The 18,331-nt window shown below is 34.4% G+C and overlaps 1 protein-coding gene and 1 long non-coding RNA gene across 2 annotated transcripts; both read left to right on the top strand.

The window, feature by feature from the left end:
• Nucleotides 1-5,876: 5,876 nt before the first annotated feature.
• On the top strand, nt 5,877-9,013 carry LOC145054333 (sodium/calcium exchanger NCL2-like). The gene is made up of 9 exons (XM_079002490.1): nt 5,877-6,328; nt 6,443-6,658; nt 6,767-6,948; nt 7,032-7,177; nt 7,295-7,562; nt 7,638-7,783; nt 7,869-8,127; nt 8,219-8,497; nt 8,653-9,013. Exons 1-9 carry the CDS (start codon nt 5,932-5,934, stop codon nt 8,887-8,889), a joined length of 2,130 nt encoding a protein of 709 aa, XP_078858616.1. The 5' UTR covers nt 5,877-5,931; the 3' UTR covers nt 8,890-9,013.
• Nucleotides 9,014-12,285: 3,272 nt separating this feature from the next.
• Nucleotides 12,286-15,151, top strand: LOC145054332 (uncharacterized). Its single transcript, XR_013684776.1, has 2 exons — nt 12,286-12,439; nt 14,885-15,151. It is a non-coding gene; the product is annotated as an uncharacterized LOC145054332 (long non-coding RNA).
• The last annotated feature ends 3,180 nt before the right edge of the window (nt 15,152-18,331 follow it).

The following is an 18,331-nucleotide window of genomic DNA, read 5'->3' as shown; positions in this document are numbered from 1 at the left end:
TTAGAGTATGCATTTTTGGAAGAGGGTAATTAAAAACCTGTGAATATGGCTTTTGACCTCACGAAATCTGAAAAAGAAGAGCTGGTTCAAGTTTTGAAGAAAATAAATAATGCCATTCCGTGAAAAATTACTGATATTAAAGGAATAAGACCTTCTTGTTGCTCTTACAAGATCAAACTTGAAGAAGGAGCGAAGCCGGTAGTGCAACATCAAAGGCGGTTGAACACGAACATGCAAGAGGTGGTCAAGAAGGAGGTTGTCAAGCTCTTAGATGTTAGGATCATATATTCGATTTCCGATAGTCCATGGGTTAGTCCAATTCAAGTGGTGTCAAAGAAAGGAGGGATGATGGTGGTGATGAATAAGAAGAACGAACTCATACCTACACGAACAGTAACTGGTTGGCGGGTGTGCATCGATTATCGAAAGCTAAACGATGCCACTTGCAAAGACCACTTCCCCCGTCCTTTTATTGATCAAATGTTTGAGCAATTATCTGGCCATTGCTATTATTTTTTCTTAAATGGATTTTCAGGTTATTTACAGATACCTATTGACCCAATTGATCAAGAGAAGACGACGTTCACTTGTCTTAGTGGAATATTTCCCTATCGACGCATTCATTTTGGGTTATGCAATCTGCCGACGACCTTTCAACGATGCATGATGGCGATATTCCACAACATGGTGGAAAAATTTATGGAAGTATTTATGGATGGATTTTCTGTTTTTGGCTCTTCTTTTAATAATTGTCTTACTAACCTTGATTTCATGCTTGCTAGCTGTGAAAAGACCAATTTAGTCTTGAACTGGGAAAAGTATCATTTTCTGGTGAAAGAAGGCATTGTTTTAGGCCATAAAGTATCCAAAGCAGGGATCGAGGTGGATCAGGCAAAAATTGATACTATTGCTAAATTACCTCCACCAACCAATGTGAAGGGCGTTAGGAGTTTTTTTAGGTCACGCGAGTTTCTACCGCCGCTTTATCAAAGATTTTTCTAAAATAACTAGACCTTTAACTCAATTACTTTTAAAAGATGCACGTTTTAATTTTTCTAAAGAATGTTTAGCTACTTTTGAAATTTTGAAAGAACAATTAACTAATGCTCCGATCATTATCGCCCTAAATTGGAACTTACCCTTTGAAATAATATGCGATGCGAGCGATTTTGCCTTAGGAGTTGTACTTGGTCAAAAGGTTGAAAAGCACTTTCAACCCATTTACTATGCAAGCAAAATCTTAAATTTGGCTAAAGAGAATTACACCACAAAAGAAAAGGAATTATTAGCCGTGGTCTATGCCTTTGACAAATTTCGTCCTTACCTTATTTTGTCGAAAACTATTGTTTTTACTGACCATTCTGCAAGTATTTGTTTTCCAAGTAGGATGCAAATCCTAGATTGATCTGATGGGTGCTTTTACTTCAAGAATTTGACATCGAGATCAAGGACAAGAAAGGGATGGAGAATGTAGTTGCCGACCATCTATCTAGATTGGAAAATCCAGAAAGGGACGAGATGGACAACAAAGGTAATTAAGATAGCTTCCCAGAGGAGTACTTGATGGTGATCATGGGGGAAGAACCATGGTATGCTGACATTGCAAACTTCTTGGCTGGAAACTTTCTTCCAAAAGGGCTCACTCACCAGCAGATGAAGAAGCTCTTTTTAGAAATCAAAGATTATTTCTGGAATGAGCCCTATCTTTTTAGGAGTTGTGCACCTGATATTATTAGAAGATGTGTATTTGTCAAGGAAATCCATGACATTCTAGAGCATTGCCACAATGGGTCGGGAGGAGGACATCATGGGGTACAATACACAACTAAAAAGGTGTTTGATGCGGGGTTTTATTGGCCCACAATCTTTATGGATGCTGCCACCTATGTGAGAGAGTGTGATGCTTGCTAGAGGTCGGGTAATATTTCTGCAAGGAATGAAATGCCTCAAAGGAACATCCAAGTGTGTGAAGTATTAGATGTGTGGGGTGTGGATTTCAGGGGACCATTCCCATCATCTAGAGGACACAAATACATACTTGTCGCGGTGGACTATGTATCAAAGTGGGCAAAAGTGCAAGCATTACCAAAAAATGATGCAAGGGTCGTGGTGACGTTTCTAAAAAGTTATTCTCTAGGTCTGGAGTTCCAAAAGCATTGATAAGAGATAAGGGAACCCATTTTGCTAATGAAAAACTAGCAAAGGTGTTACTAAGATATGGTGTACGCCATAGATTTTCAACACCTTACCATCCAAAAACAAATGGGCAAACCGAGATCACAAATAAGGCACTCAAAAGAATCTTGGAAAGATCGGTGGGTGGCAATAGGAAAGATTGGGTGGTAAATTAGATGATGCACTTTGGGAATTCCGGACTACATTCAAGACACCCATTGGAACCACACCCTACAGATTAGTCTATGGTAAAAATTGTCATTTACTGTTGGAGCTTGAGCATAAGGCTTATTGGGCTTTGAAAACATGCAGTTTCGAACCAAGTGAGTTGCGTGCCAATCGACTTTTGCAAATGAATGCCTTAGAGGAGTTAAGAAACGAGTCTTACACTAACTCGTTGATCTATAAGGACAAAACAAAAAGGTGGCATGATGCAAGGTTAAAAGGTAATAAGGAATTTGAAGCTAACCAGAAAGTTCTTTTGTACAGTTCAAGACTAAAGCTCTTTCCGGGTAAATTGTGCACTCGTTGGTCCGGGCTGTTTACGATTAAGCATGTATATCCATAAGGGGTGATTGAGTTATGGAACAAGGATGGGTCGATTTTGAAGGTAAATGGGTATAGGGTTAAGCGATATGAAGAAGGAATGCCAAGTGAAGAAGGGTTGGATTTGGTGAAAGCCGCTGCAACGTAGAGCGGGAATGTGTCCAGCTAAAGACTCCTAAAAAGAAGCGCTTACGTAAGAACACTTTGCTTAAAATGATTGCTAAATTGAATCTTTTCATTTTTAACAAACTTAAAACCCTAGTTTTCACTCTAAGTCTTCTGATTTGCTTAAAATGATTGCGTGAGGACAAGCAAAGTTTGAGTGTGGGGTGTGTTGGAATTTGTTTAAGAGAACACTTTTTTTTTTCAAAAAGAGCCAAAAAAATCGCCGAGTCCATATGCGCACTCGACGAGTTCATCTAAAAAACCGCGACATTTTGACGGAACCCGTCTCTACTCGACGAGTTTGGGACACTGAACTCGACGAGTAGGTTTTTATTACCGAAAAAATAGTATAACTTTTAAACTTAGTAAATTAGGGATTTTACCCTAAGAAGCAAAGTTTCTCATTCACAGCTGCCACTTGCCTTGCACTCGATGAGCTTTTTCTCTCAAGTAAGAACTTTCTAATTTTTGTGATTCTTCTCCAATTCTTGCAAAAAAGGTTAGGTTTTTCACTCTTAAATCTGTTAAAGATTCAATTTTTAAGAGTTTGATGGTTGCAATTTGTTAAAAATCTCGATTTTGACTTTGGTATGAAAAGTAGGGTTTTATTTTTTAACAAATTAGGTTGTTTTGACTAATTTTTATTATGAATTAATGCTTGCTTTACCACTCTAGACAAACCCTGAAGTAATTTTAAGTTTAAGTGGTTGAATCTGTTCGAATCAATAATGCGATCTCGCAATGTTCATCGGACTCGTCGAGTTGCTCTTGGAACTCGGCAAGTTGATGTTGCTGTTGCCCAAATTTTCGATTTTTAACATATTCTGTGGTTTTTCCTTGCTGTTTATTTTGTAGAAAATGAATAGAGACATAGGACAAAATGCTCCAAGAAACCAAGGGGACTTCCCTTGGTTTAATTTTCCTCAGATTGGATCTAAATCTACATTGGTTAGATGGAGGAAGAAATTGGAAACACTCAAGAAAAAGGACTTTTACTTACCGAACGAGTCGAATTGGACATGGTTGGAGCAGGTGGGTTTGGTGGAGGCCATGGACCCGTATTTGACACAAGTTTTCATAAACTATGAGGTACAAATTACTTGTGACGTGTGGAGGAGGCTATTTCAGATGCAAGAACCGGTCTACCAGGAGCTGTGTTTGGAATTTTTTTCCACAGTTACGTTCCGAGGTGGAGACAATTACTATGACACGAACGTGTTGACTTTTTGTCTTGGTGGTGAGTTTCGGGAATGTAGCATGACCGAGCTAGGATGGAGAATGGGCTTATATGACCAATCAGTAGTCATGACTGCAACTTTTGGTACCTTTTCGATAATTTGTTTTGCTTTTTATTACTTGGTGTTTATTTTTTATCTTACAAAAAATAGGGTGAGGGATTGAATGCATGAATATAGCGTGAGGAAATAACGTGACAAGTCGAGTCTAGACGAGAAGATTAGGAGTTTTTTTATACATATAATATATTAAACCTTGAATGCATGAACTAGCGATTTGACTGACTTTTCTTATACATATAATATATTAAACCTTTATATATATATATATATATATATATATATATATATATATATATATATATATATATATATATATATATATATATATAACTTTTGAAAGCCTCTAAAACCCTATAATCATCAAGAATTCAATCTCCTCCTAGGCAGGTTCTAGAATTGGTGAATATTCAACTTTTAAACATTGTCACCTTTAGTCCTTTCATTTTTAAATAATCTAATTAATCCTGAAATTAATTCCAATTAATTTCTGATTAATTCTTAATTAAACAATACAACTTCTAATTAATATTTTATTCTCATAATATGTTAATATATTCTGTATTTTGATTTCTATTAATTTATTAATCATATAATAAATTAATAATCGGTCTCTTCTCCAAAAAGCAATCCAATCAACTACTAAGCTTGAGGGTAGAGGTGACAATGGGTAGATTGGATCGTGATTATAAAAGTAATGGGAATGCATAAGGGATATATGTTATTTTCCCAATAAAATAAATACAGTTGTTTTAGATGTTAAAGGATGCCCATTTAGATGTTATGATTGATACCTGTTAATAATACAGATATGCTTGTCTAATTTATTGTACATGGTTATACTAAACAAGTATATAGGACTATATACAATACAACCATTAGATCCTGATTATAAAAGTAATGGGAATTCATGTATATATGTTGCTTACAAGAAACATGCTAAAACAATCAGTCTTTATCTCCTTATGACAACTAGACCACTAGACTTTTTTATAATTAAATGATAGAAAAAAAAATCTGACACTTGATCTGCCTATCATTATTTTTATTCTAGTCTTTGATCATGTACAGGTTCGAAAGGAATTTTTTTTCCCACCATCGTCGAGGTACCACGTATGTCTTATGTACAGGTTCGAAAGGAATTTTTTTTTTCCCACTATCGTCGATGTACCACGTATGTCTTGAATATATCTCATCGTATTTTCTTTCATATTTGAAAAGAAACCCACATTATTTCCAGCTATAGGTTTAATTAATTATAGACGTTGCTTGCGCGAGGGAAACAAAGGAATTAACGATGGCGACGTCTCCATCAAATTCAACTCGTTTGCAGTTACTTATCTTTTCATGTGAAGCAAAATTGATCATATGTCATAACTAGGAAATTATCTTGAAAGATTCAAAGAAGATGGTTTATATTTGTGTATCCGACAAGCGGAATTAAATTAACAGATCAATCTTGTCACGTAAGAGCAGGTGAGGTTTCAAGAAGATTCAACAGCTATTATGCAGTAAAATTCAAATGCATGTATGCACCAAAATGTCATTTTCATGGCTTTAATCTCCTTGTTCAATACGGAAGATGGTATAAGATATTTGAACTGGTAAAAACAAAATCGTTGACCCTGGAGAAGTCTTGGTTTTTATAGACTTTCTTGGATCTTTCCTCCATTTATCAACTTTTCTATATATAACCTAGTACTTGATAATTAAACAACACAAAAGTAAACACCACCAACAATCATTAAAGATGATAAAATTCTCAAAAACGGCTTCCTCCGCTTCATTGATTCTTATCCTGTTAGCAGTGAAGGCTACAGGTCGGGTTTTACATTACACTGCCTCTGAGTTGATTTCAGATGGCGCTGATGATCAAACAGGAGATCAAGGAGCATCTTTCTTGCATCTCAAAGGAATCGATGATTTTCCTGAAGAACACTGTGAGCAAATGTACGGGTTCTTGCCATGTTCCGAAAATCTCCTAGGCCACCTCTTCCTTATTTTGGTTTATGAATACTTGCTATTTCATGGAGAATCGTATGTTTCTTCGGGAGGAAAACGGATTTTCCAGATTCTGGGTCCTGGAATCTTCGGTGCAAGTGCTTTCCAAGTTCTTGGTTTCCTTCCTGAGTCATTGATACTTCTCGGTATGTTCCTTCATTATCTTAATTCTCTGGATACCCTCAATCGATCCGGACCCACAAATTGAAAATGTTATATACCTAAAGACTCCTCATTGGAAATTTGTTCATCATGTGCAGTATCTGGACTATCAGACACAAAAGATGGAGCTCAAGAGTATGTCTTAACTGGAGTTGGCTTACTAGCTGGATCAGCTATATTCCTTCTCACTTTACTGTGGGGAACTTGTGTCATGATTGGTAGTCGAAAATTTTCTTCAGAATCTGCTTCAAGCTCTTCGATGATTAATGATCCTACGCAGAATCAATTCCGAAAACTGATTTCATTATGCACTGGTGAGCTCCGAACTTCTTCAGTTCACCTCCTAATTAATTCAATCCGGTTTCTTGTGTATGTTTCCAAGATTGCTCATAAATGGAGTTAATTTGTTTCCTTGTTTGTAGGTTCTGGTGTAACTACAGATGAAGAGACAAGTAAAGCAGCCAAAATTATGCTTCTTTCTGTTATACCATTCACATTCATCCTAATCCCAGGGTTATTTGGTGCAAATTTGTCTCGGGGATATATTTTCACAATTGCTCTTCCTGGATCGGTTTTGTTCTTGATTGTATACTTCATTTACCAGGTATATATCCTCTACATCTATCTTTGTGAACATTATTAGATTATATTAATAAGATAGAATTAGCTAAAGATTCTCTTATGTAGGTGTTTGAGCCTTCAATACAAAAAAGAAGATTATCATACGTGAAACACGAGCATTTAGTTGTCGACATACTAAAACATCTACAGGAGCACACTGCGGATAAGATACTCAATGAAGATGGTTCAGCAAATCTAGCAACTATAAAAGGGTTGGTTTCTTGTTTCTTTTTCCTTTTCATATTATCTATGTATATGCTTTATTTGTATTTATGTTTCCTGTTGGATAAAAATTAAACTAATTAACGAGCATTGCATTGTCTGTGCAGTCTATTTTCCAAGATCGATCAAGATGGTGACAGCTACATATCTTTTCCTGAACTAAAAGCAATTCTCCAGGATATTAAGTTCAGGAAATTAACTTGGAGCAAGGATAGAACATTGGAAGAAATAATGAAAGAATTCGATACAGATGGTGATAGTAAAGTAACTATGGACGAATTCGTCAATGGATTCATAAATTGGCTCGATGAGACAAAGAATGCAGTGAATAAACGGTCATTCCGCTCAATTAACTCGTGGAAGGACTTGTATCAGGTATTTAAAATTCAAACTTGAAATCTGGCATATCATCACATGTCTTTTCAATAAATTCTGACAATCTGTTTTCAGATTATCCAACCATGGGTTCAGAGTAAAAAGAAAGAAGAAGAGATGATGAAGATCCTGGTATCTGAACTTATCAGACATGTCCAAAGGTTACCATTAGGTAACTTCTACAACGAAGATGGGACACCAAATATATCCGCAATAAAAGGGTGAGAAACGAAATTTGACATAGGTATTACACCGATGAACAAGTAGCTAAGTAAGGTAATTAACACATTTTCTTGGCAATTCTAGGTTGTTCGAAAGAATTGATCTTGACAACGATAATTTTATATCACAATCCGAATTGAAGAGATTGATCATGGAAGTCGATTTTCAGAAAGCACCAGAGAATGTAGATGAAGCAACAGCTAAAATAATGCAAGATCTTGATGAAAGTGGGGATCAGCAGATTGATTTAGATGAATTCATAAATGGATTTAGAAATTGGCTCAACTCATCCAATGGTGAAATCATCCCCATGTCGCCTGGGTCTAAAAGGGATTCATCCGAAGTAAGTCAAGTCACACCAAATCTTCTTTTCATTGTCATAAGTTTTATGAAGTTATATATATGATCTAAAACGTCAAAATGCATTCACACAGAAACCATGGGAAAGATGGGTTGATGATGATGGTGTAGATAGATCGAGATGGGCATGGACAAAGGCTATAACATCCTTGGTGCTTGGGATAACCATGTTAGCACTTCTGGCTGAACCTCTGATACACAGTGTGCATGATGTCTCTACTGCTGCAAACATACCATCATTTTTCATATCTTTTATCCTCGTTCCCTTAGCCACAAATGCTCGAGCAGCAATCTCAGCCATCCAAACTGCAAGCCAAAGAAACGAACGAACTACTTCCTTGACATTCTCCGAGGTTTGTTCTTTTCCTGTTCACTTTTATCGATTCTACTAGATGAAGTACGAGAATTCTTGCCATTAACAATCGATGACGGTTTAAATTTATAATTCGATTTTTTTTTCAATAATCAATTTAAATGAACATGTTTTGTTACTCTTTATCACATGCAGTTATACGATGGAGTGTTCATGAACAATGTTCTTGGATTTTCGGTGCTTTTGGCGGTCATATATTTTCGAGGCTTGACATGGGACTTCTCTGCGGAAGTGTTGATTGTTTTGATAGTTTGTATCATTATGGGTACGGCAACTAGCTTTAGATCGAAGTTCCCCATTTGGACATCTTTCATAGCATACCTGCTCTATCCATTATCGTTGGTATTCGTTTATCTTGTTAATAGATTCTAATACGAAAATAAATTTTTTTGTATTGTTTAATTCATTTATCTTCTGTTAGATTTTAATGGGATTTTTTTGTATAGATGTATTCATTCATAAAATCTATTGGTTATTGTGTCATTATCATATTTTATTTAAATGTGTTTGTACTTGTCTATACATAGATAGGTTCAACATCATGTATAAATTGTGTGGTTATTAATTAATGAAGAAGGCAAGCATCACCATATTTCATGGAATCAAAGGTTTAATGTGATATATGCTTTTACTAAATTGACAATTTCTACAATAGGTATTTTGTCTTTACAGCAAACCAAGTATAAACAGGATGTATCAGTCTAAAAAATTTTCCTTTTAAAATGCAATTAACTCATTCTTGAAGGACCAAATTTGCCAAATTAACAAAACCCTTTTAGCCTCAATTGAACGTATATTTTAGAAGGTTTTGAAAACCGCACCGTAAATCAAATTTGTCGTCTTACCGGTTCGATGGTTCAGTTGGTCCAACTTGTTGGACTGGTCTCAAAAACCGGAAAAATTGGATGATGTCATAATTATATTATTATTAAATTTAGTTATATAAAATTACAAAAAATGAAAAAAATATATTTTTTAAAATTATCGGTTGTACCGGTTTTTCGGGTTCAACCAGATCGGTTTTTAGCGGTTCACATAACGAGCAGTTTTTTGGTCTATAAGAACTGATTACAGACCGGTTCCCCGTCGAATCCACCGGTCCGGTCCGATTTTCAAAACATTAATATTTTATATAGAGAGGTTTTGAAGACAATTTTGTAAGCCATCTACTTTTCTTCTCATTTTAGAGCTGCATTTCTATAGTTTTATCCCTTAATCACCAATGCACCATTATAGCTCCTAATTTCTTTGGTCAAGCTCTGTAAACACTATAATATTTTAGTGGATTGGTTACCGGCTTCCTCCACTAGTAGTTTCTTTTTCCTCATTTGAGTTTTCCACGTAAATATCTTTATCTCTATGGTTTAGTGTTTTGCTTTGTATTTTTATTTAATGCAATTGATTGTCATTTGATATATTAGTCATATTCCGCTTGAACTAATATTCTTCTTGTGATTTAGATTTTTGGGTTGTATGATGCATTAGGGCTTTTTCGTTTCAATACATCTTTACTCACTTGTTTATAACAATTGGTATAAGAGCTTCTAGGTTTAATGTTAGTTTGTTGGGATTATTTTATCAACTGATTGATCACGTCTTCGATGAAATATGATATTTCATTGTTTGATCGGAACACTAGGTTTCCACTATGACAAGTAAAGATGGAAGATGTGTCTTATACATATGGATTTACAGAAAACAATTTTGGGTTTGGATAAGATGCTCGCTTCATGGACGAAAGAAGATAAAGAGATGAAAGATTTAAAATCTCAATCCTAGATTCGTTTGCATTTGTTAAATGATGTTTTGCAAGATATTTTAAAAGAAACTTCAATGGATGCTTTATGGTTAAAGTTGGAGCAATTGTTAATGATTAAGAGCCTACCAAACAAGTTGCACTTAAATCAACGGTTGTTCAATATCAAAATGATTGAAGGAGGTTCTTTAGCTGAACATATTTCTACATTTAAAGAGTTGGTTAATAACTTAGAGAATATGGATGTCTAGTATGAAGATGAAGCCTTGGCTTTATTCTTGTTGTCATTGTTACCTGAATCTTACAGTCATTTTCATGATATTATCATCTATAGACGTGACACTATTATTTTAGATGAAGTTCTTACAACTTTGGATTCAGAAGAGAATATGAAGCATATTAATGGTGGTGGTTCAAGTGATGATAAACCCGAAGGTTTAATGCTAGAGGAAGAACAATAGATGGAGGTAAAACCTCTCAATCTTCCAACATGGCCAGATCCAAGTATAAAGGCAAAACAAAGTTTTGCACTTCCTGTCACCAGAATGAACATTCACTACTAAAAAAACATCCCTTTAAAGACACGTAAACAATTACAAACACGTCCTAAAAATAATGTCAGTCTTCCAAAATTTGAAGGATAGAAGACACGTATTTATGTGCGCCCTAAATTTGGTGTCCAACAACTTTTTTACAAACATGGAGGGTACCTATCTTAAACGGGTGTCGTGTAGAGCAAGATGCCGCTTTATAATTTTTTAAACGCACATTGCTAAAAATCATAGGACCATTCTAGTTAGGGCTTTTTTTCAAGAATGAACGCTCTCGGTGCTCTGGTCTCTACAATAATTGACGATATCACCTCTCTTCGCCTCACCTTGTCGGCAACCTCACGTCCCTTCGGTGACCTCATGCTCACTTCTTGTCGCTGACTCGTTTGTGTTTGCCACACATTCGTTTCTTTTCAACTTCGTCTTCATAAAAATCGAGTCTCTTCTCTCCCCTCTTGTGTCTCTATTTTGTTCTTGCATATCTCGCTTACATCCATCCCTTCATCTCTACCCCCACCCACCTCCATTCACCTCTCTTGTATCCCCTTCACCCATCTGTATATCCCTGAATGATGCCATGTACATCAAAGTAGGGAAGAGAATTTGGCCTAGAAACCTGGACCGAGTTAGGCCTAAATAAAAAATTCAATTTAGGTTTCAGGTATCTATATTATGCTTATTCGGTTCTCGGGTTATTCGGTTTGGGTTACCCAAATAAGAGCTTATTCGGTTCTAAATACCCGTCCCGAATAACCATTCCTCGCCCCCTTTCTCTGATTAACAGAAATCAAAATCACGATTCACACTTTTGTCCTTGTCGTTCATAAAAGAAAAAAAACCTAAGCTCATTCTCGTCGTTTCAAAATCGACCAATCTTCTCAGCAATTTCCAAACTCGAAATCACTTCTGTTGATCCTTCCTCTTGTTTTAGACTTTCAAAAATCAATCATTCCTATTTTCTCTAAGGTTTCACGAATTCCTACATTGTCTAGTCATGGAAAATTGGGCTCCAACTCAAAAAAAAAAAAAAAAAAAAAAAAAAAAAAAAAAAAAACACTCAAGTAAGAAATTAGTTTTCAATATATTAATCTACTATGTAAATGCTCGTTTTTCAATGTGTTAATGTGCTATGTTATTCTTTGAATGTTTTATTTTGATGTATAAAAATATATTTTTATTCTATTATGTGGGTTATTCAAGTTATAAAATCTTAATACTGTTTATTCGGTTTTTTTTCCAGTTATATTTGGTCATTAATCGTCTTTTAAATGTTATTCGGGTAATAACCGAACCGAGCTGATTAGTACCCAAACCGAGCCGAACCCTTATTGGTGAATCAGTCCGGTTTTCGGTTCATACAATTACCCTCATTCGGTTTTCGGGTTATTGGGGTTCGGTTCAGTTCCCACCCGAATAACATCCCTACATCAAAGTTGTCCATACTTCCTTTCGTATTATTGTTTGACATATGTCAGTCCACCGCTTCCCTCTCTATCCATCGTTCTAATATTCTGATAAGGTTTATGTATCAAATTCGAATCCATTGATGTCTCTACAAGTTCTGCGCTCAAACCCAGAAGGCAATTTCGATATCCTTGTCCCAAGTTTCAACCAGGTAATTAAATCTCTTTGATCTCCAATCAATAGTTCCAAATGTTTAATATTTTGCAATAATTTTCCCCAATTAGGGTTTTCAACCTTTTTGTGGTTGTTGATTGGCAAAAACTCACGAGTTGCTCGGATGACGGAGAGGTTGTATATGATTCTCAATAAATTTTCATAATCAGACGGCTACAGAAATCCCAAAAGCTTTTTAGATATTGCTAAATGAATTCTAAATTTCAAATTATTTAAATGTTCAATACATGTAAGGACTTGGGCACTTTGAAGATTCAAGATGAAACTACCGGTGGGAGTTGTTTGTATAATCATTTTATACATTTTATATAGAATAACCAATTATCAAAGCTTGAAGATGTAGTGATTTTACTATTTGTTTGTCTCTCCTATTTCTACAACTTCAATTTCAATCAGGTTTGATTCACTCCCCAAATGGAAAATATGTTTCTTTGTAATATGGTAATTGATTAAAGTTGTATTGAAGCTAATTGAATCGCAAATGTTTGTGATGATCTTTCCTTTCATTTCTGAGAAGATACAACAAATTAATTTGATGTTTTCGGTTTAAATTCACAAGAATTTTTTTTTTTTAAATTTTAGAAAAAAAAATCATAACTAGTGCAGACATCATGAGTGGTTCACAAATTCATCTCACCCTTCCTTTTCATAGTTTGTTACATAACTTGTTTTATTCAACTGATAATCTGTCATTTCTCATCTTATTATAACTTTTGGGGTGCACTAATATCTTATCATAGCTTGTTGTCTACTAGTCTGTCAACATAATTTGTTCTATTCAACTGATTATCTGTCAATATTAGAATTTGGTTTCATTGATAATAAAGTTGTACAACTGAAGGTCTACTTAATGGTTTATAGGGATATAAAACCATAAAATTAAGTTATGCCTTATTATTGAATCTTGATGATAAAAGAGTTTTTTTTATCTCAATACAACTGACGCATAACATGGAAGCCAATAGTATGTACATGTGGGTTGTGGTAGGTAACTAAAGGGTTGTTGCCTAGAAGGACATAATTGTTTCATGAGAGGTGGAAGCCAATAGTATGTACATGTGGGTTGTGGCAGGTAACTAAAGGGTTGTTGCCTAGAAGGACATAATTGTTTCATGAGAGGTAGAAGGTTTGTAAGCATTTTGTGATATATTTTTTGCTTCAAATTCCCTGTGAATAATGTGTTTTAAATATTGTCAATTTAAAGGTAAGGAAAATACATAATATTGCACTTGGCTCTTTTTAAATTACTAAATAAGGTAAAGTAGATTTAGATGTATTTATGTTTAGGGTCATATTATAAAACAAAAAAGTATGCCACATCAGATTTTTAGTTGTCTATTTCATCAAATAAAAATGTATGTCACAGTTTAGGTGGTACATTAGCAACCTTGCTTGCTCTCATACTATCCTCTAGTCAATTAGCAAAGTTAGTTTTTACAATTTGCTGAATCATCAGTTCATCATTATCTTTTATTCATCCATGTCACATTTTTGTCTCATTTGATTCACTAGGCTAAGGGTTGTTTATGTATCTATGTATAACTTTGGATATCCAAGAGTTTGTAACAAAAAATTGCTCAAAGTTATAACGAGGTAATCTCCCTCCCAGTGATTAAAAGGTGTTTGTTGTTAGGCTTTTGATCATTATTACCCTTTTGTTCTTGCATTGTAGAAAGTTAAAGACCACTTGAGAGTTATGAATCATAAAGATATTATTCCTTTTGTTTCTTGTTTGACGGGTTATTGCCATGATGTAGAAAATGCATTAGTGGGTCAAATCATGTTCTAGATTTTTCCTTGTAGTTTCAAGAAAACATAATATGTTAGTATAAAGCTTGATTTTCCTTGTAATTTCGCCTTTTTTTTACAAGAGAGAAATGTCAAATTTGTGTCACTTGTCAGTTCACTATTTTGTGTAGGTAGATTCTTTCTTTTAGTAAATGTCTGTACATATATTCACATCTTTTCAAGTTCTGTAAGTATTCTTACCTGTCACTTAACTGCTTTCAAGACTAAATGCAATAAATGGCAATGTACTTTGCTTATTATTCTTGCATTTAAGTTTCTTTCACTAAAAATGAGTTGAAGTAAGTTGCTATTCCATGTATTTAGGCAATTTTTGGTTAAAATGCAAGAAATAACAACATACTTTAATTAGTTTTACTTGGCAAAAACACAATTTACTCTTTTTATTACACAAGTCATTTTATGACCCCAAGTGTAGGAAATAGCAATGTAATTTGTTGTTTCTTGCATTTAAGCTTCTTTTATTGGAACTAAGTGGAAATAAGTTGTTATTTCATGCATTTAGGCCATTTTTGGTTAAAATACAAGAAATAGCAACAGACTTAATTGATTTTACTTGAAAAAAACATAATTTGCTCTTTTTACTACATAAGTCATTTTACGTCCCCAAGTGCAGGAAACTTGTAGAAAAAGAGTCAACACTGGTTAAGTTGATGCATCTTCAAGTGGAAAAAGTTGCAATGCTTAAAGTTTACATGGAGTCTATCAAAGGAGAACTTACTCACAAGTTCCTTTTAATGTTGTGTTTTTATTTTCTAAAATAAATATTATTTAATATTAGCAATTTATTACATTTACTTACTATTGGAATGATTATTTGTATCTGACATATGATATTTTATGAAATGAATTATCTTTCTTATGTATGGTATTTTATTTTTTATTGTGAGAGTTTAGATGTGTTATTTAATTTGAAAATTAGTAAATCTCTCATATATATATATATATATATATATATATATATATATATATATATATATATATATATTAAAACATTTAAAATTATGACACACAAAAAGATGTGTTGTTTTGTATTGATGACAGGGGCTTTAATGATACAACTTGTGTGTCGTAAATGCATGTCGTAAGGTTATGACACGCAAATGTGTGTCGTCTTCCTTTATGACAAGGTCTTCCTTCACACACATTTGCATGTCATATGTTCCTTTTATGACACATTGTCTGTCATTAAAGGTAGTTTTTCTAGTAGGGATCCTACCTCATTAAAGGAATATAAAATCAAATTATGACTAAGGAGATAGGCTTTTAGACGAGCACTTTGAGAAACCACAAGAGTAGCTAAAGTGAAATTTAGGAGTAGGTTGTAACTCATCAAGAGCAAATCTTAATGGAGAAATTTCCAATCTATTGTTGAATTAAAGAAAAAAAAAAGACTATTAAAAAAATCACAACAAAGTTTTAGTTTTTTGTTTTTGATCATTGTATAAATAAAGTTTCAATTTTTGTTGTTTTTAGTTTGATGCAACAAAGTTTTAATTTTTTAGGTGAAAAAATATTGAAGGAAATGGCAACCAAGTTTCAAATGTATGCAAACATAACAACAAAGTTTCAATTTTTTTTTGACTATTTTGTTGGGATATTGTCACTGTAGCACAATAAAGTTATGAGTTTGGTCCGATTTGACCATTTATGTATATTTTTTTTTTGCGCAATAGGTCATCTAGCTTTTACTGTACATGTCAATTAATGCAATATCATTAGTTTTTAACCATTCGTCCATCAACCAGTTATCTAAATTACATTAATGGTCCTTATGATTTAAATTTCTTTTGTAGTTGCTCCCTTACTAGCTATGGGTTAAATAACACGACCAAAACTGCCACATTTATGAAACTCTAGGGACCAAAGTGTAAATTTCTTATCTTCTTCCCCATTAAATCGCCTTCTGGATTACCCAAATCAAATTTTATTTTCTCGATCGCCTTTTGGACCAAAGTGTAAATTTCTTATGGTTAAATCTACTAACAAGCATTCTAGACAATACTTGTGAAATTTCTTTAACATCATCAATCAAAGCATAAGTAGAAACTAAAGAATTCCAAGAGACAATATCTCAGTTATCCATTGATTTAAACAAGCTCTTAGCATCAAGGATATCTCCATATTTACCATATAAAGTTAGGAAACAATTGGCTAAGGGCAAATCACAATGAAGCCCGTATTAGATTGCACAAGCATGAAGAGACTGGATGGGAGTATATTATGAAACGCCTGAAAGCATGGCTAATATGTTGACTGAACTTAGTTTAATTCCTAATCGAGTATAACAATCGATAATGGCAGTCTAGGGAAGAACATTTCTATCAAGCATATTATCGAACACTTTGTTGGCAACATCAGTGTACTGAAATTTGGCGTAACAGTTAATTAAGGAAGCATCAGAGGAGTACCCATCGTTAATGGAATGTTGGTGGAAAGAAAGGTCATGTGAGAAGAGGTTTAGAGAAGCAGACTATGATTAGATTCCTAGAGATGTTAAGCATGAATGACGAAGTTGCCAACATTTTGACCAACAGCTCAATAATGTCAGTTCTTGTGAAAATACTCTGGAAATCAAAAGACATATGCTTTAGGTGTTTAACTTGTTTCAGTTCTTGGCTTGCTAATACACCATTATACTGTTATTGATGATGAATTCTCGAATTCTAGAATATTGGGTGCTTTGAATGAAGGTTTATAGTAGACAGGAAAGAAAAGGATAAAAGATTCTCGATGGCTTCTTGGTGAACCAGCTCAGATGTTATCAATAACCTCTGTTACATATTCTGAGCTCCTAGAAAACAAGAAACCATCTGACTCACCGTTAGATCATCTTTAGTGCGATTAGTTTGTTGTACCCCTCCCACCAAAAACCCACATTCAAAGAAATCACCGTAGCCATCTGAAAAAGGAGACACTTTTAATGAAATCGCCGGTCCTTGGCGACGATTTCTTCCCCAACATCGGTCGTCACCTTCTTTCGCTAGTGGGGGACATGAATTTAGTCTCAAATCTTATTTCGTTGATTGAACATGAAGGGGAGATTTTGAGAGGGAAAATTCTAGTTTTTATGACGTTGTTTGTTAAGAACAAGAAGTAGTGCTTAGGGCAGTTTTTGTTGAATGGAAAATTAGTGTGTTTGTATGTAAATAACAATCAAGTTTCAAACCATTTTACATATTAATTTAAAATAATTATGATAAGTTCACGTACAAAAATTAAAAATTATAAAACTTATATGTAAATAACTGTTTGCATATTTTGTGATGACTAAACTGCAAATTTGGTCCCTGTGGTTATCAAAAAAATATGGATAGAGTCCAAAATCTTTTCAACTTGCACCATCGGTCCAAAATGAGATCTTTTTTGTGGATATGGTCCCTATCAAACTTAAAATGACGATTATACCCTTTTAATTTGTTTTTTTTACATTTTTTTATGTTTTCCTGATATCATAATAATTAAAAATAAATAAAAACAACTACTCACGCCATCCCATCCCACAGTCTCTCTCTCTCTCTCTCTCTCTCTCTCCCTCACACTCTCCCCTCCATGGATGAAGCTTCAACTACTCCATTCACAGTCGCATCCATTCTCCAAATCTAAACCCAAAAACCACCCATCACTACCACTTCCCAAATCAGCCACCAGTCACCACCGGAGACACCCAAGAACACAACCATCAACCTTCACCTCTTTCAACCATCTTCAACCTCAACCATAATCCCACCATTACAGCCTAACCTTAACCACAATAACCCACCCTTATTCCTCCTTTTTACTGCCACTATAACGCACCAAAACATAACCAATACCATCACTATCAACCACCTTATACCTTTGTTAACCACCAAAAATCAGTTTGATCGAACCAAGGATGGAAAATGAAAAAATCTAGTGATTAATCGATCTAGAGAAGAAGGAAGGCTACTAATCAAATTTTGAGCAAGTAAAAGGAACGTCGGGAGAGGTTGCATTTGTTTTTGTGTAATCGATTTTTAGACAAGAAAGAACGAATGTAGTGTAGAGCAGCGATCAATTTTGAGGAAGAAAAAAGAGGTTG

Source organism: Lactuca serriola, chromosome 5, assembly GCF_051521515.1.
Source record: "Lactuca serriola cultivar US96UC23 chromosome 5, Lser_US96UC23_V15, whole genome shotgun sequence".
Taxonomy (NCBI): domain Eukaryota; kingdom Viridiplantae; phylum Streptophyta; class Magnoliopsida; order Asterales; family Asteraceae; genus Lactuca; species Lactuca serriola.
This window is presented reverse-complemented; position numbering and strand designations above follow the sequence as displayed.

Coding starts and splice junctions, on each gene's coding strand:
- LOC145054333 (XM_079002490.1), top strand. CDS start 5,932: ATGATAAAATTCTCAAAAACGGCTTCCTCCGCTTCATTGATTCTTATC. Junction 7,563..7,637: donor CGTGGAAGGACTTGTATCAG/GTATTTAAAATT, acceptor ATCTGTTTTCAG/ATTATCCAACCATGGGTTCA. Junction 7,784..7,868: donor AATATATCCGCAATAAAAGG/GTGAGAAACGAA, acceptor TGGCAATTCTAG/GTTGTTCGAAAGAATTGATC.